General features: G+C 42.7%; 1 protein-coding gene across 3 annotated transcripts in view; it reads left to right on the top strand.

Annotated features, from left to right (window-relative positions):
* Window positions 1-24,251, top strand: part of LOC148026114 (protein GAMETE EXPRESSED 3-like) — a 207,116-nt gene that overhangs the window by 18,772 nt on the left and 164,093 nt on the right. For 2 of the 3 annotated variants that reach the window (XM_087693372.1, XM_087693371.1), the window contains exon 2: window positions 10,436-10,602. In XM_087693372.1, coding sequence (XP_087549498.1) covers window positions 10,436-10,602 — 167 coding nt within the window. The remainder of the gene's footprint in view (window positions 1-10,435; window positions 10,603-24,251) is intronic. The other variant, XM_087693373.1, reaches the window with a different exon arrangement.

The following is a 24,251-nucleotide window of genomic DNA, read 5'->3' as shown; positions in this document are numbered from 1 at the left end:
GTCTTGTGCTACTTCACTTTCCCCTTTTGTACTAGCTCTCCCCTCTCCTATAAATAAGAGCTCGTTTTTCTTCATTCATCATCATTTTTCTTTGCTGTAAACTCATGTACAGCACCCACAGATAGCCAGAAACTGGCCCTATCCATCCCCATCATCATCCCCCACTTCTCCATTATCAAATTCCTCCATATTCCCTCTTCTATCACTGTTGTTTTACAGGACAGCAAGCCTGTAAATTCATTACAACACCTCCTCCTCGAGCTCTTTCTTCCATTTTAGCTACAAGAAGCAAGCCCTATCCATGTACTGCTGATCAACGATGGAAAAAGGCTGAATTTCCCTTTTTCTTCTCTCATACTGTAAAGAAATCAGTTCTTATCATTGCATAATAGATAATGCATGTGTGTTTGTACATCTTTGCATGATCTTGTGAGAGTGAGAATTACTTCTTCTCACTCTCAGGTTGATTGTAACTTAGCTCTTCCCTAAGGGACTTGGGTTGAGCAGAAATGCATTCCTTCGGGGGGGGGGTTGCCCATCTTCAACCCTCAATCTTGTCTCCATTACTTTTACATTTTCATGGCTGTAATTTTGTGAGTAATTTTCATTTTCAGCTTTAAGTGTTCATTCTCTTTTATATTAAATCTCGAAAACAAGCGAATATCATAATTGTTAAGCATACTACGTTGTTCGGGGCGTTTACAGTGGTATCAGAGCTTTGGCTCGGTCCTCACCCCCAACACTGGTAGTGCTTACAACTATAAGTTTGTTTGTTTTCAGCCCTTGCATTGAGTGCTTGAGCATATTTTTTTTCTTTAGTCTCAATGGATCAATCGAGTGCTATCCTTCAAGCCATTCAAAGTCTTAGAGAGGAGAATCAGCAAATTCGTGAGCAACTTCTCAAACTAGAAAAAGTTGAGAATCCCAAAGAATTCAAGGAAAGAAGCCCATCTACTTCAAGGAGACAAAGCCATACCAATGAAAGGAGCCGATCAAGAAGTCCAACTACTTCTAAGAGGCAGTTCCATTCTACTTCAAGACAAAGAAAGAGATCGCGTCGAAGCTCATCCTCTTCTTCAAAGTCATCTGGCGCCTATTCTGATGGATCCTCTTCTAGTAATGAAGAGTCTCACCCTTCTCGTGGAAGACCTCATCATCGTCAAAGGCGTCGACATTCTTCACCCTCGTCTCCATCTTTATCCCCATCAAGCACTTCATCATCTTCAACCTCAAGATCCGAGCATGGACGAAGGCATAAGAAGAAGAAGAAGACTAAGTCACTATCTCAACTTGAAAAGAAGATCAAGTTCAGTATGTATGATGGTTCTCGAAATCCTGATCTTCTTCTGAAGTTTATTCGTCAATTTCAAATTTTGTATGGTCGTGACAAGTATAAAGAAAAAGAAAAGATTAAGTTTGCAGCTTTACATTTAACCGACTTAGCCCATACTTGGTGGACGGGGTTGGAATATGATCATGCTGCCCCAAAATCATGGCGGTCCTTTGTTCGCCTGATACAAAGCCAATTTCTTCCTGTTCATTTCAAAAGAGATGTAAAAATGGAATGGGATCGGCTTTGGCAAAAGAAAAATGAGTCACTTGGTGACTATACCAAGAGATTTTGGGAGCTACTTTTGAAGGTCCAACATTTCAAGAAGATCAGCAGTTCGGAAAAGCTTAGGAAGTTTCAAGGAGGTTTGCATTTTAAACTTCGTACTGCTCTTAATCATTATCATTGTTCTAGTCTCAGGGAACTCATTGACCATGCTGAGACATGGGAAATGGAGCACAATGGCAACAAATCATTCCAAAAGAATGATAAGAAGAGAGTAGCTGATGACGAGGAGTATTCAGCCCCAAATGAAGGACAAAAACAGTGGCAAAAGCAGCCATCAAATCAAAAGAAGATAAAGCCCTATGCACCTCCTAATGCTCCTCAATTTCGCTCCAATCTATACCCACAAGCAAAGCAGCTTTCCGAAGAAGAAAAGCAACGCTTCATGAAAGAAGGGAAGTGCTTTACATGTGGACAAACAGGCCACATAGCGAAGCAATGTCCAAACAAGGGACAAAGCAAGGTTTCTGACAACAAGCCTAAGTCGCCAGTGAAAATCAATGCTATTAGTGATGTAGTTGCAAACACAACTCACACTCCAGAGACGCGCAAATTATTAAAAGCTTGGGGACAGTTGCAAGGTAAGCAAGCACTATTCTTGATAGATCTTGGGGCGAATGAAAATATTATTTCCTTGCAATTAGCTAAAGATCTTGGATTAAAGAATGAAGAGATGGACACTCCGGCAGAAGTTCGCCAAGCTTTGAATGCTGATGAAGGTGACACAGTGAAGACTGTGATACCCTACATTGGCAAGCTCAAGTTTCAAATTCAAGGCTACAGTGACGAAGATACCTTCTGTATCGGAGACCTTGATGGTTGCGATGTGATTCTTGGCATGCCCTGGAATCATAGAGTAGATTCAACCATCTTCTCTCAGAAAAAGAAGGTAGAACTCACCAACAAAGGCAAGAAGTACGAGATCCAAGCTGGAGTTTCTGGAGACACCATACCTATGGTAAGCCATATGCAAGTCTCTAGAGCAATTAAGGATTGTGTTCAATGTTGTCTGCTTTATGTCACTGATGTAAAAGATAATATGAATGCTGAAAACCAAGAGCAACTTCAGCTCTTGGAAAAGTATAAAGATTGTTTTTCGGAAGATCTTCCTTATCAGCTTCCCCCAGAAAGGCCAGAAGACCATCATATTGATATTATCCCGGGCAGTTCTCCTCCTAATATAGCACCATACCGTGTGAGCCGTCCTCAACAAGAAGAAATCAGAAAGCAAGTCGAAGACCTACTCAACCGTGGGCTAATTAGGCCAAGTAGCTCACCATTTTGTTCACCGGTTCTTCTTGTTCAAAAGAAAGATGGCACATTCAGGATGAGCATTGATTATCGAGCCCTCAACAAAATCACTATGAAGAATCGGTTTCCTATTCCCAGAATTGACGACATTTTGGATCGTCTAGGAGGCTCCAAGGTTTTCAGCCGCATTGATCTAAAGAGTGGTTATCATCAAATTAGGGTAATACCACAAGATGTACACAAAACTGCTTTCCGCACTTCATACGGTCTTTATGAATTCTTGGTGGTTCCTTTCGGATTAACCAATGCACCAGCCACCTTTAATCGAATGATGGAGCGCATCTTTAGAGAGCATCGACAATATGTCGGTACTTTCTTTGATGATATTCTTGTCTTTAGCAAGAATGAAGAGGAGCATCATCAACACTTGGAAATTGTTCTACAATTACTACAACAAAATCAACTCTTGGTAAATGGTAAAAAGAGTGAATTTTTCATGCATAAAATAAATTACCTTGGGCATGTCATCTCTTCTGAAGGGATTCAGATGGATCCTGAAAAGATCAGGATAATCCAAGAATGGCCTCATCTTCGTGATGTACATGAGGTGCGATCGTTTCTTGGCTTATGTTCTTATTACCGCCGCTTCATCAAGCATTTTGCACATATGGCTTCTCCACTTCATGACCTTACAAAGAAGAAGATCTCTTTCCAATGGAAGGAAAAAGAGAATGCAGCCTTCACAAGGCTGAAAACAGCTCTTACTTCTGGACCTGTTCTTATCATTCTAGATCTGATAAAACGATTTGTGGTGGAAGCAGATGCTTGCGGTGATTGTATTGGTGCAGTGCTAAATCAAGAAGGCCATGCCGTAGCCTTTGAAAGCCGCCGTCTAAATGATGTGGAGAAAAGGTATGACATTTATGAAAAGGAGCTCTTAGCAGTGGTTCATGCTTTAAAGATATGGAAACAATTATCTTTTAGGCAATGAATTCCTTATTAAAACCGATCATCAAAGCTTGAAGTATTTCAAGACTCAAAAGCATTTGCAGGAGAAACATGCAAGATGGGAAAATTTCTTGTCTATGTTTCATTTTCAAATTATGTACACTCCAGGGAAACAAAATGTAGTTGCTGATGCACTTTCTAGAGTGCCTCGCATTGCAACTATTACAGTGGCTCATCATGAAGATTTTCAAACGATGAAGAATACTTATGATGGAGATACTGATTTTGCAGCAATTTGGTCAAATTTACAGCAAGGAGGTTCTCATCCAAATTATTCCATCAAGGACGGTTACCTTCTCATGAACAATCGCCTTTGTGTCACTCTTCCTGTTCGACAAAAGGTGCTTAAAGAAAGTCATGAATCCCCTTATGCAGGGCATAGAGGGAGGGCAGCCACTCTAAGTGCAATTGAGCGCCACTTTTATTGGCCAACATTACGAAAAGATACACATAACTTCATTGAGGCTTGTCTGGTATGCCAAAAATCCAAATATGATAGGCAGAAGATTCCAGGATTGTTGCAACCTCTTCCAGTGCCCAAAGATCCATGGGAATCTATCACAATGGATTTCATCTCAGGTATTCCAAAAACACCTCAAGGTCATGATATGATTTGGGTCATAATTGATAGATTCAGCAAACAATCACATTTTATTCCATGTCATAAAACATTGAAATCCGCACAAGCTGCAAGACTTTTCATTCAACATATCTTCAGATTACATGGTATGCCTTCTGAGATCATTTCAGATAGAGACTCCAAATTCACAAGTAACTTTTGGCGTGCTTTATTTGAGAATTTGGGAACCACTTTAAAGTTCTCCTCAGCTTTTCATCCTCAAACTGACGGCCAAACAGAGGTGATGAATCTCACTCTTTTGGATATGTTGAAAGCTTATGTTAGTGAACATAAGTCACAATGGGAGAAATATCTTTCATTATTGGAGTTTGCTTACAACAATACAGTGCACTCATCCACAGGGAAAGCTCCAAATGAAATAGTACAGGGTAAAGTGATTCCTCCTCCAATTATTCGCACTAAAGATAAGATTTTTGCTGCTGATGAGTTTGCTTCAGATTTAAAAACAACAATGGATCAAGTTCGAGCCACTATCAAAGTTGCGCAAGAGCGACAAAAGAAGCAAGCAGATAAACGAAGAAGACCTTTGGCTTTTGAAAAAGGTCAATATGTCTTGCTAAAGTTTGATAAAAGCAGGCTCAAACAAGGTTCTGGTCAAAATTCATCTTTTCCAAAGCTCTCCAGTAGATACTTTGGACCCTTCAAAGTGATTGAGAAAATAAATGAAGTTTCTTATCGACTTGAGCTTCCTACTCATTGGAAAATACACAATGCTTTTCATGTAAGTTTGCTAAAACCTTACATAGGACCAGAACCAAAGGAACCCATTACTGAAGATCCCCCAGAAGTTGAAGAAACAGAGCAACTCTTGGAACTTGAAAAGATTTTGTTTCTCAAGGATCGAACCACGAGAAGTGGCCTTGTGACACGAAAATTCTTACTAAAATTCAAGAATCTACCCACAACAGATGCACAGTGGGTAGATGAAAAATTCATGAAGGATTACCCAAATATTCTACAGCAATATCAAGAGGCTTTTCAGCTGAGGACAGCTGAATAAAAGCCAGAGGGCTGTCACAACTCTATAGAAACAGAATTTGTATCCTTTTTCACTGTCACAACTCTATAGAAACAGAATTTGTATCCTTTTTCATTAATTTGTCTATATAATGATTTATTAAATTTATTTCCTTTGCACTAATTAGATATCAAGAAAAGTGCATTGGAGCTGGCCACTGATGAGTGGTCACAGGTTATGGTGGACCCACGCGGTGGTTTAGAGAAAAGATAGTTCACACTTCCACCTATATGACCCGATTGGGCGCCTGTGACTAGAACTCACGCATATCAGGGTTAGACTCGCACACAGAAAGGATTGATGCCTTGAAGTGTGGGCTAGATCCACCAGAACAAACAGTTACAATCAACAAGATGGCATGATCATGAAATGCTTGTATAATGTGCATGTGTGGGCTGAAAGCTTGAAATGCACATTTCTTTGCATAGGAAAGTCACATGAAGATTCGGATACCCTTTTTGCGATGTACACGGAAAAAGCTTTCATATGACACCCGTATTTGGGGGTCCCTAAATTTTAGGAGGTCCCTAAAATTTAGGAGCCTCGAATTAGCCTAAAAATGCTAGTCCTAAAAAATAGGGATGTCATTCTAAAAATAGTAAGTTCTGTACTCTGACTGTGCTTACTAAATTTGGTTGTTTCTATTCTTGACAGTATTCAACCCAAAAAGGAAGGCCATAGAGAAGAGACAAGTGTCAAGACACTTGTCACACAAGTTTCCAAGTGTCCCACCACTTGTCACATCTCATGACATGTGGCTGGACACTTGTCTTGTGCTACTTCACTTTCCCCTTTTGTACTAGCTCTCCCCTCTCCTATAAATAAGAGCTCGTTTTTCTTCATTCATCATCATTTTTCTTTGCTGTAAACTCATGTACAACACCCACAGATAGCCAGAAACTGGCCCCATCCATCCCTATCATCATCCCCCACTTCTCCATTATCAAATTCCTCCATATTCCCTCTTCTATCACTGTTGTTTTACAGGACAACAAGCCTGTAAATTCATTACAACACCTCCTCCTCGAGCTCTTTCTTCCATTTTAGCTACAAGAAGCAAGTCCTATTCATGTACTGCTGATCAACGATGGAAAAAGGCTGAATTTCCCTTTTTCTTCTCTCATACTGTAAAGAAATCAGTTCTTATCATTGCATAATAGATAATGCATGTGTGTTTGTACATCTTTGCATGATCTTGTGAGAGTGAGAATTACTTCTTCTCACTCTCAGGTTGATTGTAACTGAGCTCTTCCCTAAGGAACTTGGGTTGAGCAGAAATGCATTCCTTCGGGGGGGGTTGCCCATCTTCAACCCTCAATCTTGTCTCCATTACTTTTACATTTTCATGGCTGTAATTTTGTGAGTAATTTTCATTTTCAGCTTTAAGTGTTCATTCTCTTTTATATTAAATCTCGAAAACAAGCGAATATCATAATTGTTAAGCATACTACGTTGTTCGGGGCGTTTACAGCATTGAGCTCCTGTAAAAGACAAGAAGTGGAGGCTCATGCGGCACCAAAGAGGCAATTCTCTCTCTCTCAAGCTGTTGGTCATGTGTATGGATCAGTTGCCTTTCTTAGAGAAAGGCAACGTGCGGACATTGAAATTGCACGTACGGTGATTGAGTTCAATGTTGCATTCAATGTACTGAAGTAAGAGCAATGGATGAAGATGGTAAAAGCCATGACCAATGTGGGTCCATGTGAAGGATGGACTGGTGTCACATACAACGACACGAGGAGGAAAAAGATTGATGAAGATAAGGTGAGGATTGATAGAGCCCTTGATCCTATTTAGGCTGCATGGATACAATATGGTTGCTTCATTCTCATCGACAGATGGAGTGATCGTAAGAAACGGGGTATCATCAATATACTCGTCTTATGTCTACTTGGCACTTACTTTTTGTGGGCCATAGACACCGGCAAGAGGGGGAGGAAAACTACGGGTGGCTTCATCTATCACCACATTTGGTAAGCTATCATTGAGGTATACATTGTCTTTTAAATTTGTTTCTTTCATTATTCATAATTATCTATCTTCTTATTCTCTCTAATATCTATCTCGATTCTCTCTTTTCCCCAAGTCTCTATCTCTCTTGATTCTTGAAAGTTGAATCTTTTGAGACTCAACTCTCTCTTTTTCTCTCTAAGTATTGTAATTTTTGGTTGTAGGTGGGCCCCTCAAATGTGATGCAAGTTGTTACTAACAATGCATGGAATTGTTGGTGCATGGGACATTTGCTTGAGGCCGAGTTCCTGACGATTGTGGGAACTCCATGTGCAAGTATTGTAATTTTTGGTTGTAGGTGGGCCCCTCAAATGTGATGCAAGTTGTTACTGACAATGCATGATTATCACCTTCTTCACGTTAAAGGTAAAGATGCTTGTTGCAATGTATCGTGGACACAACATACTCAAGTTGAAGAAGCCTTCAACTTGCTTTGCTTGTATGTGGTTATTACTCGAGTGTCTTTATGAGGTGCAATCCAGACAGTGGTGTCCACTCTATGGAATGAGTGGGATGAGCGTGAGACCGATGAGGTTAGCGTCACGCAACGCTTGTGCTTCAATGAGCAGTTTTGGCAAAAAGTCTGTGCCATTGTCATTGTCGTAACTTTCTTTTATAGGGTGTTATGTATGAGTGATTGCGAGAGGTCCACCATGGGTCTTCTCGTTCTTTAGGTGGAATTGGTGGAGGCATGTGCTTGCACGTAATCATAGAGACAATGTGTACATTCTAGAGATAACAGAGATGAGATGGGCATGGATGCTTAAGCCCATCCATGGTTTTGTAGCATGTCGGGTCTACAAGTTGTCAGCAGTCATGGATGATAGAAAGCTTCGTTCGGACTAGCTTGCTTATTTGACTCATGTGGTTCTTGTGGATTACCACAATGCAGTATTGGAGAAACTAGGATGCCATGCAGATCAGAGAGGGCATGTGGCTTTTGCTTCTTTCACTTGTTGGAGGAGAGAGTCACCTATGAAGCCTCTATTTTGGTGGCTAAACTTTGGATACGCACTAGAGACCCTTTAGCCTTTGGCCATAAGAGTCCTTGCTCAGGATTGCTCTTTGAGTGCATGCAAGAGAAACTAGAGTCCCTATTCTCTCATTCACACGAAGATTTGCAATCGGCTTAGTACATGATATTTTGAGCAGCTAGTTTGTTGTCACACTAACTTATGCATGATGAGGGCTATGATGAGAATGGGTAGTTCAAAGTAGGTAAACACTTAACCATAAAAGTTAAAAGTTTTTGTTTTAAACTTTAAAGTTTATATGTTACAATTTAGACTTTAGCGTTTATAATCTTATGTGCATTGTGTAGGTGAATGTTGATACATGCAAGTTGATGGGTGACACTCTTTTGAGTGTACATCGGGATGTGGATGAGGAGGATATGATCTTTGCGGAGCTCTATAGAGAGCTTATAGGAGCAGATACTTGTGACACTTGTAGTCAGTGTGCTCACGAGCGAGGAGTTCGAGTAGGTGGTAGCAGAGGCATGGTCATTTAGTGTCCTCTGATATTGAGGAGAGGTGGCTCGAGTGGATTGCCGACATATGTAAGGCAGGGTTTTAGTAGCTCCCATCCCGTGCCTCATGATGACATCCCCCGTGCCTACACAGTCGATGCCTAGGAAGCCATTATTTGATGATGATAATAACCTCATTAGTGAGGATGAGTATGAGAGTGTCTCATTATCCGATGTTGAGGAGTCATCTTAGACTCTCTTGATGAGCACTTTGATGGTTCTGATGATGTTAATGATGATGATGATAGTGATGCCTCATCATAGATTCATAGTTCTCTCTCTTTTTTGTATCTACTGTCATTGTATCCACATGTCACTATGATCCATTGTCCATGTATGTGCTAGATTCTAGTCTCTAGTAGTATTGCATGTTGCATACAGCGCATGCGACTGTGAGGGCTATCCTCATGTATTCATCTTGTTTTGTAATGAAATGGCTATTTTCACTTTAAACAAGTGTTCTATCATTTAATGATTTATGTTTTAAAAAAAGCAAGTTTTTTTTGGGTAGTAATATCGTAATGTACCTTATAAAATCATAAGGTACCATTTGGTACCATATTTTATCATACCATACCATATCGTACCTTTCATACCTGACAACTAGGGCTCTAAGCTAGCAAACAATCATGATGCACATTAGGGAAATTATCAATATCCTTACCATTAACACAAGCAAGATGATCCTTCACTTGTGTAATGCTTCCCATGCGCATGACATAGCAGTAGTTGCATTACCACTGCTTCGAGCCACCACCAGCTCCATAGTTGCTAATGATGTGTATGTGGCTCCAAAATGTATCCTTCACCATGGCTATATCTTGCTAGAAATAGAGGAAACCAGTAGCAAAGTTGTGGAAAGCCGGCCTCAATTAGTGTGGACAGTGAAGAATGAAGAGAGGAGAGGGATTGTTCGTTGTTGGAAACACTAAAAAAAAGCTCTTAATCTGAGGGAAAAGTGCTGCAAATAGTGTAGATAGGAAATGAAAAGGATTGGGCGGTTGGGGGAGGAGGGATGTAGGGTCTCAAGGCTGTAAACAGTAGTAGATGTGAAAGAGGGAAGCAAACAATAGGTAATGAGAGTGATCAGCTGAGAAAGAGGGTGGAGAGGAGACGAAATAAGGCAAAAACTGCACACAGCAAGGCAAAATGACCAGTCTGTCATGAAACTGGGTAAGTCACCCTACTTGTCTGGAACTGCTGTCCCGAAAACGTTTTGGGGCCAAAATTTTCCGTGCGAAAGGCTGTTTCAAGAAACTATGGTTCACACAACGATCGTATTTATGATGTCACCTGTTGCTAGCAAATAAGTGTTGCTTGTATGACTTCGTTATTTAGGGTTTAGACTAATGGCTGATTCTTCAGGTGCTTCTCAGCTTTCTAGTCCTACGATTGGAAACAACCAATATTTATATGCTTGTGCAAATAAAGAGGTAATTGCCTTTTGGGGAAATGGTACAATAGCGTGGAGTGCTGAAATGAATCAAACCTGCCAAACAGAAATAACTCCAGTTATTGATTATCAAGGAAGAGTAAGTTTTCTTGCGTGGAGCATCTTCATAGCATCACACAACACAAGAAACTAATATATGTTGTGGATATTGTTTTGGTTTTTCTGTGTGTTTTTCATTTCCTAGTAAATGTGATAATAGCATTTTTATTAGTTGTGCTACATCTAAAAAAATACTAGAGTTATAACTTGAGAGATTAGAAAAAAATGTTAACATTTGCAAAAGGCCAAAATGGCCTATGAGACCTGAGCATATAGTACAAATGTAGAGATGTCTCATCAAAGAGTAGAACAAAGAACGATCATAGAATGTCTAACAAGCGAATCAATTGTAAAGACATATGGCTATAGTAAAGCTAAGTGTCGAAAGAAACATAATCTAAAAAACTAACCATGATATGGTCTCTGCTCATATCAAGGTCTCCCCCATTGGATGGTACATCAGTTGCTCTAGCACAAAGGGGCTGAGGTATCTCAGTGGGCGTCTTCTTGGGGTGGGCAATGATGGCATGCATATGCCGATGGTGAGGATGATTGGGTCATTGCCTTGGGATTTGGGGATGCCTTACTCGATAGAGAGATATAGCTTGCATTTGGGTGATGCCTTGTGAAGATGAACTCCTTGGAATTGGGGAGGTGTTTGTCAGTTGGCAAGAAGCCATGGTTATCATTGGTGTGAGGAACTCTATGAGCACCTTTTGTCTAAGTGGTCTAGATGTACTGCTCTCTTGTCTCTTAAGAGGGCCTCTCTGCCATGTCCGAGCTTGAGCAATAACAATTCTAGGCACCTTTGGTCATGGTACTTCTTGATTTTGCATTATGGACCAAAAGCATAATACTTCTTTGACTCTTATCTGCATCCCTTGTAATTGGCAGATCTGATATCCTGGTATGATGGTGAGGATGATTGGGTTGTTGCCTTGAGATTTGGGGATGCCTTACTCGATAGAGGGATACAGCTCACATTTGGGTGATGCCTCGTGAAGATGAACTCCTTGGAACTGGGGAGGTGTTTGTCAGTTGGCAAGAAGCCATGGTGATCATTAGTGTGAGGAACTCTATGAGCACCTTCCATCTAGGTGGCCTAGATGTACTGCTCTCGTCTCTTAAGAGGGCATCTTTGTGGTGTCCGAGCTCGAGCAAGAACAATTCTGGGCACCTTTGGTCATGGTACTTCTGGACTTTGCATTATGGACCAAAAGCATAATACTTCTTTGACTGTATCTTTATCCCGCGTAATTGGCAGATCTGATATCCTGGTATGATATCCTCAGATTGTCCCATCTCCACTTGTATTTGATGCAATGAAATTCAAATCTAAATGATGCATATTGAAGGCTGTGTGAAAAGTCTATGTCCATGTGTGATGGTTGTGTCACAAATCCATCTTGAGAGAGATACAAAAAGTGTGTTTGGTAAAGTGACATTTTTGTGGCCAGCTGCCACACAAGGTTCACCTAAGTCTTCTCAATGTTCAATATCACAAGTCCATGTTGATCACTCGGTTCAGCTGTGGGTGGCTAAGTCCATGTGTAGGACAATGAAGCTATACTCAAAAGGTGGGATTGCATCTATTTTCATTCCATATTGGCTTAGCCAAATGTATTTCTAGGCATACCAATAGGATGTAATGTGTATCTGGGCATACCAATAGGATGTATCTCCATAGGTGCTAACTATTTGGAGGGCATGAGTGCTAAGTGGGGGTATCTCACTCATGGGAGCTCAAGAAACATCACTGCCTTGAAGGGGGACTTTGTAACTCAAGTCTTCTACTTTCATGATCTCATGGGCTATTGATGGCTTTCTCCTCATCATACTTGCTATCATCCATTGCTAGTGGTCTCTTCATGGGCTACCATCCATCATAGAAGTCTCTCTAGTCCATCCTACCCTACAAGCAGTCCTCTCCTCAGGTGATAGAGGCTAAACCAATTTATCAAAATTTCATAATTTGGTGCTTGGCTTCTGGAATTGTACATGTGCACATTGTCTCTCAATTGTCCCTAGTGCTGCAAAACCTTGTGCTAGCAGCACCTCTGTTGACTCCCATGAAGGCCATACCCAAATATACATAAGATTTAATAGTTTCAATGTTTTAAACAAATGAAATGGAAACTCTTGTTTTTCATTTTAAATTGAAAGGGCTACTTACATTTTTTTTCTCCCACTTTTAGGCATGATTTCACACACCATCGCCATGAGAGAAGAGGCATGCTATAGTTTAGAGTGAATCTCATTGCTGTCTTGTTAGATATGCTCAAAGCCCCACCCTTGCAAGGTGCCACCAATGATCCATGGTTCTCTAAGTTGTAAGGCTCCCATTATGAGAAGAAGCTGTGTGGGAGCTTGGATATTGGTTGGGTCTTGACTTGTATATTAGATAAGGTTTATGTGATTGGATGGCAAAAAGGTGACCTTTGTGGGTCTAGCCTTTGGATTAGATAGAGTAATTAAGTTGGTAGCAACTGGAGGCACATTGCATTGAGTTGTGGGGTGTGAGAGTCATCAAGGACATTTTTTTTGGGGTCTAAGCGCGTGTCTACCTAACGGTGATCCGCAGCAAGTAGTGCCCTTTTCTCGATGGTAAAGGGAATATTTCCTAGCTGATTAGGAAAGGTTCATAGTATGGTTGGATAAGCCGACTAGGCTACCTTCCCAAGTTAATAAGGAAGATTCCTCCAAAGCTATAATTAATTTATCTTTCATCCAATTAGAGTTTTTCGAACTAGCCTTAAGCTTTTCGTATATCATCTGTCTGAATTGCCATCTAAGCTTCATAGTGAAAGTGCACGAGTGGATAGAGCTATCTTTGTATGAGTTTATTTGGAAGTAAAGCAGTTTTTATCCTTATCACATGTGCTATGTATTCTCTACTCCTTGTTGAGATTTTATTTGCTATGCCATGCAATTTTTACATGGTGAAGAGTATGTGAAAGGCAAGGGCTTCAATAGCAAAGAGGAGTAATGTTGTCTAGTGCATTAGGTAGCACTGCTGTTGTATCACCAACTCAAACCTTGAGGATTTGTCCACTAACCTTCAACAAAGGCAACTTAGATAGTATAAACTACACTTTTGGGAAAAATAACTATCCTTGATTCTTATGAGTTTTGGAGAACAAAGGCAAGTTAGATGGTACAAACTACACTTTGTGGAAAACAACTATCCTTGATTCTTATGAGCTTCTGGAGATAGTGTTGGGGACTAACCAAGAATCACAACCCACCCTTGACCCATCAAATTCGAATGTTATGATTCTTCCTCATGCAGATTTTCTATGGACTTGGAAATAAAGGAATACAGATGCATTCTGTGCCTTAGCAAGCTGTTTGACAATGTTTTGACCTTGATTTAGCATATAGCCAAGGCATCAAAGGCTTGAAACATACTAAGGAGTTAGTATGAAACGTGAAACCAAACAAGGATTTAGAACTTGGAAAATCAACTAGCAGCAGAGAAGTTTGATGAAGGAGATATAGTTGAAGCATTCATCACTCAGATAAAGAATTTGCATGACCAGATAGTTGGCATTGGGATACAAAAGACTAGTAAGGAGCTAGCTCGGAGGTGTCTTCGGATTTATCCACCAAAGTTTAATGTAGTGATAATTGCTCTAAACACTGAAGTGAGACCGTAAGCTTTGATATTTGAGAAATTTTGTGCACCATTCATGAAGGAGTTGTGGCTTAAAGCTTGAGAAGGTGACAGTAGTAGGGCTTGTATAAAAGGCAAAAAATGAATGAAGCAGCTCATTCTTGTGTGTGGCCAAAACTAACTCTCCTCTTTTTTTTCTTCTTTGGTTCGTACTTGCTTGAACATATGCTTGAGAGAGGGGGTGAGTGTGTGAGGGTGAGCCCCCATTTTCTCCTCTCTTCTTATTCTCTCATCTTCTCTTGTCTCGCGTGCGGCAATGGAGCTTGGAGCTTGAGGATCGAGCTTGCTTAAGCTTGCACCTTGGATTGTGGAGCTACCAAAGTGCTTGAGGGAGGAGGCAACTCGATCGAGCATGGAGGTAAGCTCACTACACTTGTAGGTGTGAGAGCACGTATGGCTATGTGAGAGGTAGCCATTGCAATTGGCTTGAAATGCTTGAAATAATAAGCGGTCTGTGGATCTTGGCGCGGTCAAGCAAGAAGCTCCTACATTTTGGTTCCGTTGCTTGCCGAGACCTACGGATTCAAGTTTTAAGTGCTTGTGCACTACGAATCCAACATTGAAGTAGGGTTTGTCCCGAACAGGTGCTTGAGATAGGTAGGAAGCGAGGGAGTTGAAGAGGTATTCGATCTCCTTTGCAAGTAAGTTTTTCTAGTTTTTTGGATTAAGGTAAGTAGATTGGATTAGTGTAAGTGGTTGCTTGTGATTTGGATGCATTTAGGTAAGGCGAAAACAAGGAAAATAGAGAAACACAAAATAGGACTTTTGTTATAATAGCAAGCCCAAAATAGGGAAAAGAGAGCTTTAGGGCATTAAGACAGCAAAGAGAGAGAAGGGGCAAGCAACAAGGCAAGAGAGAAGGAATTTAAGAGGCCAGGGAGAGAGAGAGAGAGAGAGAGAGAAAGAGAGAGAGAGAGAGCTGGAAATCGTTCTATGCTTAGCAATCTTCACCACCGCCCCTTCGAGCCTCGTCGGTAAGCTTTGAGTGTATCCTCGTGTTGGATGATGGCTCCCAGGATTGTAGATGGAAGATTGATCAAGACGTGTGTGAGATTCGGCAAGATTTTGATCATCTTGGAACTCACGGCGTCGTGCTTGGACGGATCCACAGTCTTTAACCATACTAGTTGGAGATCTAGACTCGGACTTGGATTGGAACAATGCTATTCGGCCTTGGACGGTCAAATTCGGATATCCCAAAATCGCCCACTTGGATGCCCACATATTCGGCCTTGGATGGCCGAGTGCCCATTCATTCGATCGGATGGTCTAAGTCGGGTACTCCGATATTGCCACTTGGACATTGTCACTCGGAGAGATTGCACAAAAGCTAGATTTTGGAAAATTGGACCCACCCAAGGTAGGCAAATGCTAAACCCAAACTAGATGGCATCCCCATAGGCCTCCAAATGCGTAGAACGGCTCATAGGGCCATTTGACTCATGAATCACGATCTAACGCTCAGGCCACATGTCTAGGACGCTGTAGAGACCAAAACAAACCAGCTAGAGTGGCCATTAAACGCACGAAAGGATCAGGAAAGTGTATGCCGCCTTGTATTGTTTCATTGGATTTGCACACTCCATCAATTGAACATTTGATGCACACCAGAAAAGTTGAAAGCTTGACTTCGCATAGCGTACATTGAGGAGCACACCACTAGCATCTGAGTGCCCATAACATTGAGAATTGTTTTAAATAACAAGGAATTCATGCAAAATAAGATAAGCTGAACGAACCCACTAGTAGGAGGAGAATCCAGACATCGAATAGTGGCCAAGGACACCAATTGTCGAACATTGAGAGATTGAAATCGTCGAGCTACTTTAGAAGCAATAGCAACAGGCACAATTAGGGACGCGGCTCTACCCGACTTGATCAATCTGATGGATACCCTAGTCACTCAAGAAACCGGCAACATGTCAGGGCTAGCACCAACCTTGAAAATGACGCGCATAACTTGGGAAAATTCCAGTCAACATCCAACAAATGATAACCCGGTATGACCTGCAAATTAAAATGGAGCATCACAGTAGACCAACTGAAGACATCATAGCCGATCTTGAGGAAGAGCGAAAGTTGGCAAGGAGAGCATTGCAAGGCATAGCTGCCTACAATCAAGAGCAATGAGCTCAAAAGATGAGGTAAGACATGAAATGCACGAGGTCCAACCGACTTGATAAATCTGATTGACATCCTAGTCGCTCAAGAAACCGGCAACATGCTAGGGCTAGCACCAATCTTGAAAATGACGCGTGTAACTTGGGAAAATTCCCAGTCAACATCCAACGAATGATAACACGGTATGACCTGCAAATTAAAATGAAGCATCACAATAGACCAACTGAAGACATCATAGCCGATCTTGAGGAAGAGCGGAAGTTAGCAAGGAGAGCACTGCAAGGCATAGTTGCCTACAATCAAGAGCAATGAGCTCAAAATATGAGGTAAGACAGAAATGCGCGAGGTTCAACATGTCTTAGTGCTCGCCAATCAAAATAGGATAGGACCAAATGTTGAGAGGGAGAGATCACAAGAAGCCGACCCTACGCTAACTGCTAAATTAAAAAAGAAAAAGGAAGAAAATTCCTACAATTAGTTCATTATCGCCTTGTAGAGGCTTGGTAGGTTCGTGGGGACGAGTCAGACCCAGGGTCCCCAATGCCTTGTCTTCTTAGGGGTAGCAGCTACCCGAAAAAAAAAAGGAAGGTTGGAGTGAAAACAAAATTTTCGCCCAGACTTATGGTATTATTTCGTATATGCTTATGATACACACTTACGGGCACTTACCGTGTTCGGGTGTGAACACCCCCTATAACCCCAAGGTTTAAGGGTTGTACCTTGTACTTTCAGCTTACACTCTTTCAGTCTATTGCATTGGGTGTCGTGCTTCACTCTCACACAGTACTGTTTTCTGTGCTGAGCTTCGATCCTGCCTTCCTCTATTACATCCGCCTAAATAAATATTAGCACCACGCCTTTAATAGTAAGATACACACCCATCAAAAATGATAATCTCTTCTAGATAATTTGAATACACGTTATCGCCCAGTGCTTCCCAATGCCATTGCCGCCTGCTCTATACATCAACTGAAGCATTCACAATTGTTAGACAATAATAAAATTAAACCAACAAAAATGAATACCTAGCAATCTTCAGCTACAAAATGAATAAGTAGGTTGGAACTCTATCGAGCAAGTTTTTTACGAAGCGACTCTTAGACAATACAGCTGTAGAGTAGAGCAGAGCGGCTTTGGCAACTTCGTGGCTAGCAGGACTAGGAATCACTCCGAACTCTAGAAGCCAAACCAAGAAACCTGTGGTTGCCAAGCAACTCGACAAGTATCGGCAACAATGACCCTATAGCTTTGTGGAGCAGTTCAAGCAAGTATGCGAGGCTAATGACCTCTCGGACCTTGCTAAATGCGCACAAGCTTTTAGACTTTGCCTAGGAGACAAAGGATAGACGTGTCATACTAGTCTAGACAAGGTCGAACGCAATGATTTCAATAACCTCAAGAGTCTCTTCATCAAGAGATTCTCTGAGGCGGGATACTTTGACAACCTCATTGTTAGATTAATGAGCGTCAGTCCTTGCAAAGGGATGTGCTAGCTAGGGTCTTTGAAGAAGCCATAGGAGTGGATGACCTACTACTTAAGGAGAGGAGCTCAAGACCCACAACCCAAGATAGCACTGTGTCTAGAATTTTAGAAAGAGCTATGACCGTTGGAGATCTAGCCAGAGCCCCCAAGACAAGGGAAAGAGTGTCGACTAGGGCTAGGAGTTGGCAGACGTGAAGCTAGAGTTGGCTAGGCTGCAAGAGATGATGAGAAGGCCCGCATGACCTCACGTGCAATGCGTGCATTGCAGAGCAAATCACCTTCCAGTCGAGTGCATGGATCCTAGATTCAGACCTTGTGCCAATTGTGGTAGGTTTGGCCATGATGCAATGCATTGCCGATTACCAAGGCGATTGCCATATTCATAGCCATACAATTAGCCTTATTACCTAGGGAATAGATCATTATATTTCGGAAGGACTCTCCCAGCTCAAGACCCACAACCCAAGATAGCACTGCGTCTAGAATTTTAGAAAGAGCTATGACCGTTGGAGATCTAGCCAGAGCCCCCAAGACAAGGGAAAGAGTGTCGACTAGGGCTAGGAGTTGGCAGATGTGAAGCTAGAGTTGGCTAGGCTGCAAGAGATGATGAGAAGGCCCGCATGACCTCACGTGCAATGCGTGCATTGCAGAGCAAATCACCTTCCAGTCGAGTGCATGGATCCTAGATCCAGACCTTGTGCCAATTGTGGTAGGTTTGGCCATGATGCAATGCATTGCCGATTACCAAGGCGATTGCCATATTCATAGCCATACAATTAGCCTTATTACCTAGGGAATGGATCATTATATTTTGGAAGGACTCTCCCAGCACCTAATGATTCAAAGCCAGCTCTCCCTAGGATGAACATCAACCCCACAAGGATACCTAGACCACATGGACCTATCCACCAAGTGACACTGCGATACATTACGTAGAGGAGCTGAATGAGGACGAAGCATACGTGAACCCTTACGTCTCATACGACGAAGAGGGTAATCCCATCTTGACGGATTTCATACCAGTGCCGGTGATGGCGTTGGGTAGGGGAAGAGGTAGGTGAAACCAGCCTTCCTTTCGTGGATGGGTGGAAAATCTTTGATTACAACTTAATTACAGTAGCAAACAATAAATGCAAATCTGAAAATACAAATTTACCTACTGATCTTGGAGAATGCACACCTGATTGGCCCCCCTTTTGGTATTTCCCCCTTTCGGTATTTCTTTAGCTTTATTGAATAAGAAGTTGATTTACAATGGGATTCTCTCGATCCCCTTTGCTATCCAAACTCCTCTTGCTGTCCAAAGTGACTAGTAAGTCTTCAATCTGATTTGCCCCTTGATTCGGGCACTTAATTGGCATTCACCCACTTCATAGACGATGGAAATGCCCCAAGTTCAATGACTGGCTAGTCCTCCACCTGAATTTAGCTGAAATTCGCCTTCAGTCCTGAAAAATCGAAGTCTTGGGACTTCCAATTTTTGGCATGCTTCTTGAGGCTTCTGCTAAACCCTAAATTTTGTTGTAAATTTGCAATTTCTTAGCCTCCATGGGTCCAAATGCTGAGATCTTCGGAGCAAGGTTGTGAAATGGTTGGGAGATGAGAGAGAAAGCTGTAGAGAGAGAAAATTCAGGGTTTTGTCGCGAAGAATGACTGAAAATCAGTCAAATGTAGCTGCTGCCCTGCCACAACAGCATTAAATGTTGGTGCCTACAGTCTACAACTGAGACATCCAAATCAGCTGTCACCTTGTACCTGGATGCAATTGCCCAGCTATGGAGGGTCTGAATCTGCAATCGCCTCCTTAAAACTCACTCGTGACTGGCTGCAATGGCTGAAAATACGCTGGCCATGGCTGCTCACAGCTCTTGCACATTTGCTACAGCAAGAATGATCTCGTTTTCCCTCTTCTTTAGCCTTTTACCAGCTTGTATGGGCAAGTTTGCCAAGTGTTAGCCTTCCCAAATGGTTTTTCCAACATTATCCTTTATTAAATATTAATTTTCAGAATGAAGAGTAGTGGTTGCCAACCAAGTTCTTCTGGTGACCATGTGGCACATCACTTCTTATTGGGCATTCTCTAGGTCATGTATCGGCCAGGTGAAATGCGTCACCAAGAACTTCATTTGGTCAGGAGGAGATGGGAGTCCAGCCAGAGAAAAGGTGGCTTGGGATGTCGTCATATAGCCTAGATCCAGAGGAGGATTAGGGATCATAGACCCAGATAGTCAGAGCAAAGCTTTATTGGTCAAGCTCATTGTTAGGGGTTTGCTTCCAGGTGAGGAGCCCTGGAAGAAACTTCTGACGGGGAGGCTAGAGGACTTGACACCTACATGGAGGACCATGGCAGCCCAGCATTCACTAGATTTTTCAGGAGATCAACACCAAAGATTTACAGAGGAGATTTGAGGTCAGATTTGTGACGGCCGTTATTAGAGCTTGGAGATTTGTATCTCCAAGGCTCCACCAGCTCGCCCCGACTACTATTGAAGAGAAGAGGAGACAACCTCTTTTCTTTAATCATTATCTGAGATCAGAGTGAGGCCCTTGGGCAATGGACACCTATCATGGGGGAGATTCTCTTTACAGGTTGCTATATCAGCGGGGGAGTGGTTTGCGTTTCAGGAGTTACCACACGAGATCCAAAGGCAGAGATTGCATGGTCTTAGGGGAGCCACGGCTATGATTGAGGTCGTGATGGAAGGGGTTTCACCAGATTGGCAAACGGAAATAGCTTCCTCTCAGACTTGGATTGGTGTATTCTCTAGAGGGGATATCCTTCTAGCAACCATTGCATCTAGCTGAGACAAGACATTCACTTTCACAGTTGAGGAGGATGGCCGCCTCCAACGAGAAGAGGACCTTGACCTTACAGCACTCGGTGGATGCTCCAGGCAGAGAATCAGAGTATAGCAGCCATTGCATCTAGCTGAGACAAGACATTCACTTTCACAGTTGAGGAGGATGGCCGCCTCCAACGAGAAGAGGACCTTGACCTTACAGCACTTGGTGGATGCTCCAGGCAGAGAATCAGAGTAGTGGCACACTTTTAAAGGAAATGGCACATAGACCTAGACCCAACCACAGTGTCTTATAGATGGATGGAGATATTGGGCTTACCGGAGGAGGCCCCTAGAGAGACTTCAGTGGGATCCAGGAGAGTGGGTGTGGAGGGATCCCTTCCTTGATAGGCCATCCGACATCCCCTTCTTTGGCTACACTACTAGATAGGGATGGAGGATACAAATGAGCAAGATTAGAGCATAGCCTGCAGCCACCCCTCATTGGCATAGAGAGGGAGTCTCAAATGAGTTCCCATATGACTTTTGGAGGTGGCTACATGACAGCTTCAGGCCCAAGAAGATATCTCTCTTTCTATGGCTTCTAGCCCATAAGAGCTTAGAGGTTGGCACTTGGCTTGGATATGGTAGGGACTGAGTGGCATGCGCGCTATGTGGTGAGCTAGAGGAGACACAGAGACATTGCCTATGGGAGTGTCTTAGAGCCTTGGAGATTTGGAGGAGAGCTCTTAGGATAGTATTCCATGGTACAATGGGGGGTTGTAGCTTGGGTCATAGACAAAGGTCCAGAATGCGGCTATGAGGACACTGAGGGGAGCATTTCTTTTCTCATCATTGGATAGCATTTGAGCAGGATCCCTATCCTAGACTACTCACAGACACAGTGGACTCAGGGACATTGTCACAGATGGGAGCTGATTTCCCATCATAGCTTGGTACATATGGACTGTGAGATGTAGCCAGGTCATTGATCTTCAGGATGTATCCACTGGGGAGTCTTTGTCGAGGACTTGGACAGAGATAGTCTACACTCTTTGTGGAAGATGGGAGAGGTTGCAGGGCAGCTCTGAGAGGATGAGAAAGAAAAGAGAGGCTTTCCTGCGGATTTGGGATTGAAACACCTTCTTTCGTACTACCCCTCAGATGGTCTGGCACTTTAGCCCACCAAATTGGTTGTTTACACAACCATTGTATCTTTGATGCACTTAGTTACTCTTCATAGAGTTTCTTGTACTTTGTATTTACCTTAGGGGGACTTTCTCCAAGGTGTTATTAATAGAATTCTCTTTTCTTGGATTTTAAAAAAATTAATTTTCAGCCTTTAATTACTGAAAATTAATCTAATAATTTGATTGGCCAATAATTAAATTGGCTAGGCATCTTTCACTCTCGAGTCTCTCGGTGCCATCTTTGACCATTAGATCCGTGTTAGGTACCATTAAATGCCACATCTCTAGTGTCACCAATTGACACTTATGGCCAAATGAATGACCTAGGCCAACAATTGACGCCAGATACCTCCAAGTACTTGTGCAACATAACTTAAAGCAACTTTTGCCTTTAACATCCCGTGATTTTCTTGGGTCCTGGGCTTGTAAATTTATCTAACCCCAGTTCCACCTCACATGTGCAACATTTACTTAATCATGTGATTAAAAATTAATCCACACGTTAAGTGAGGTTTCAAAAATACATGTCCTCATGATGGTAGGACAGAACTAGGAACCCATTACATGCTCCACCCAGGACAAATCTCATCTCGATGCCTCGAAAAGGGGCAAGCCAATCAAGACAAGGCCGACCTGAGATGCCCTGAGTATGAGATTATACACTTGTACGCCGAGTGCCCTAGGTAGAAACCTTCCACTAGTTTGGCTATCGTGCTGTCCGTACCATTGGGACTGTTCGGAGTTGAAACACTCGATAGTGAAGCCACACCATTTCTGCTAAATGTCATGACCTAAGCATAGGCAAGGCAAGCCTGTATTTCATTACCAGGACCTAGCAACCTCGATGCAATGTCAATAGGGAAGAAAAGCTGTAGAAGAAGGAAAAAGAGGGCTGAGACAAAGATTTCGCTTAAGACGGACAGTGCCACCACGTTACCAAAGGGGAAGCAAGTCACGGACGCAAAAGCATAGACATCTACTTCTTAGACAATGGAAAAGAAAAGTGCCAAGATTGGAGAATATCCCGATTCGAGGCATCAATTAGAAGTTGTTAATAAGGTCAAGGAGTGGGTGAGAGAAGCCCAAGTACACCTATGAGGGATATGAGCCTCTTGAATTAGTCCCTCACCCCATGGTGTTGAGCCGCGTGTGTTGCATGTTGATATCGCTACCCTCACCCGTGAAACCATGTTCCTCTTGCCCATTGATGACGCTCTTGTAAAGCTTCCTTGCCTTTGTGCCATCGTGCAATACAACTTTGAGCCCTCAAGAGGGGCCCTCGTTTTTTAGCTCCCTATTAGTTGATGTTTCCTTGTGCCGTATCGTGATACGCTTCCGTGTGCTTGTGGGAATGTTGAGTGGTGGGTAATACCCCATGAGGCAGGTTCCATGAGGCAGGTCACCCCTGTCCCAAGATGGATTCATGGCGGGTTCGTCACACTTGGCATTATAGCAAACTCCACGGTGGGTGTGTGTGTGCCCTCAGGAGGGTGAGCTTGGTCAAAGAAAAACAACCCTTTTGAGAAAGTCAAAAGCCGCCATGCTTAAAGAAGAAATTGAATGGATGTATGCCGAAAAGAGGCAGCTCCTAGTAGATTACATGACGCTGGAATCTAAAAGAAGAGAAATATTGAACCAAGGTGAATCTGCTCAAAGGTAGTGAAAAGCCCCTTGTCATGGTGCTGTCGGGACATCGACCCGGTGCATCGAACAGGTCCATAGTGACCTCGCATGGAACCAAGCTGATTTGAAAGATCTGAACGTGAGAATAGAGGAATGGTGCGATCACCTCATTGAAGCAGGAGACTGGGATACCCTCGACTATGAGAGCACCCTCAAGCGAGGGATTGCAAGGGACTACAGTGTAGATCGCAGCTAATGCCATGCTGAGTTCAGCAACTCAGAAGAAAAATCTGCCCGCCCAACTCAAAAATAGGTGACCGCGTTGACCTTGACTTCCCACACAATGCAGCATGCTGCCCCTCCTCGCACTTAGCCGAGTTCAAGCTCGAGTGACGACTTCTTCAGTGACTACACCGGCGACTGTGCAGAGTCAAGTGACGATGAAGACATGCCGAGTGCCCCAACCTTTTCGAAGAAGGCCGTAAGGGCCATTGTTATGCTATGTTAGGCTAAGGCCCAAGCTCTATAGAAGAAATAGGTGCGCATGGAGCCAAGTTTGAGCTCGCATGGAGGTGACCCCCCATATGGCACAGAGTCCGGTTCGAACTCTTGTGACCACTCCTTTGGCAAAGCCACCCTCCTGCCCCAAGCTTCACACGAAGGCCAGGCACATGGTTATGAGGTCCATATAAAAACAACTCTTACTCATGATGCGGAGGGGGAACGAGTCAACTTCCAAGACGAGACCTCAGAAGACTTCTTACACTAGGAGAATAAAGAAATGGGCAAACCCCATGCACAGGAAGGATATCTAGCAAA

Source organism: Lygodium microphyllum, chromosome 14 (genome assembly GCF_053477565.2).
Source record: "Lygodium microphyllum isolate KBCC chromosome 14, Lygodium_microphyllum_v1.1.10, whole genome shotgun sequence".
Lineage (NCBI taxonomy): Eukaryota > Viridiplantae > Streptophyta > Polypodiopsida > Schizaeales > Lygodiaceae > Lygodium > Lygodium microphyllum.
The sequence above is the reverse complement of the archived record's forward strand: the minus strand, read 5'-3'. Positions and strand labels throughout refer to the sequence as shown.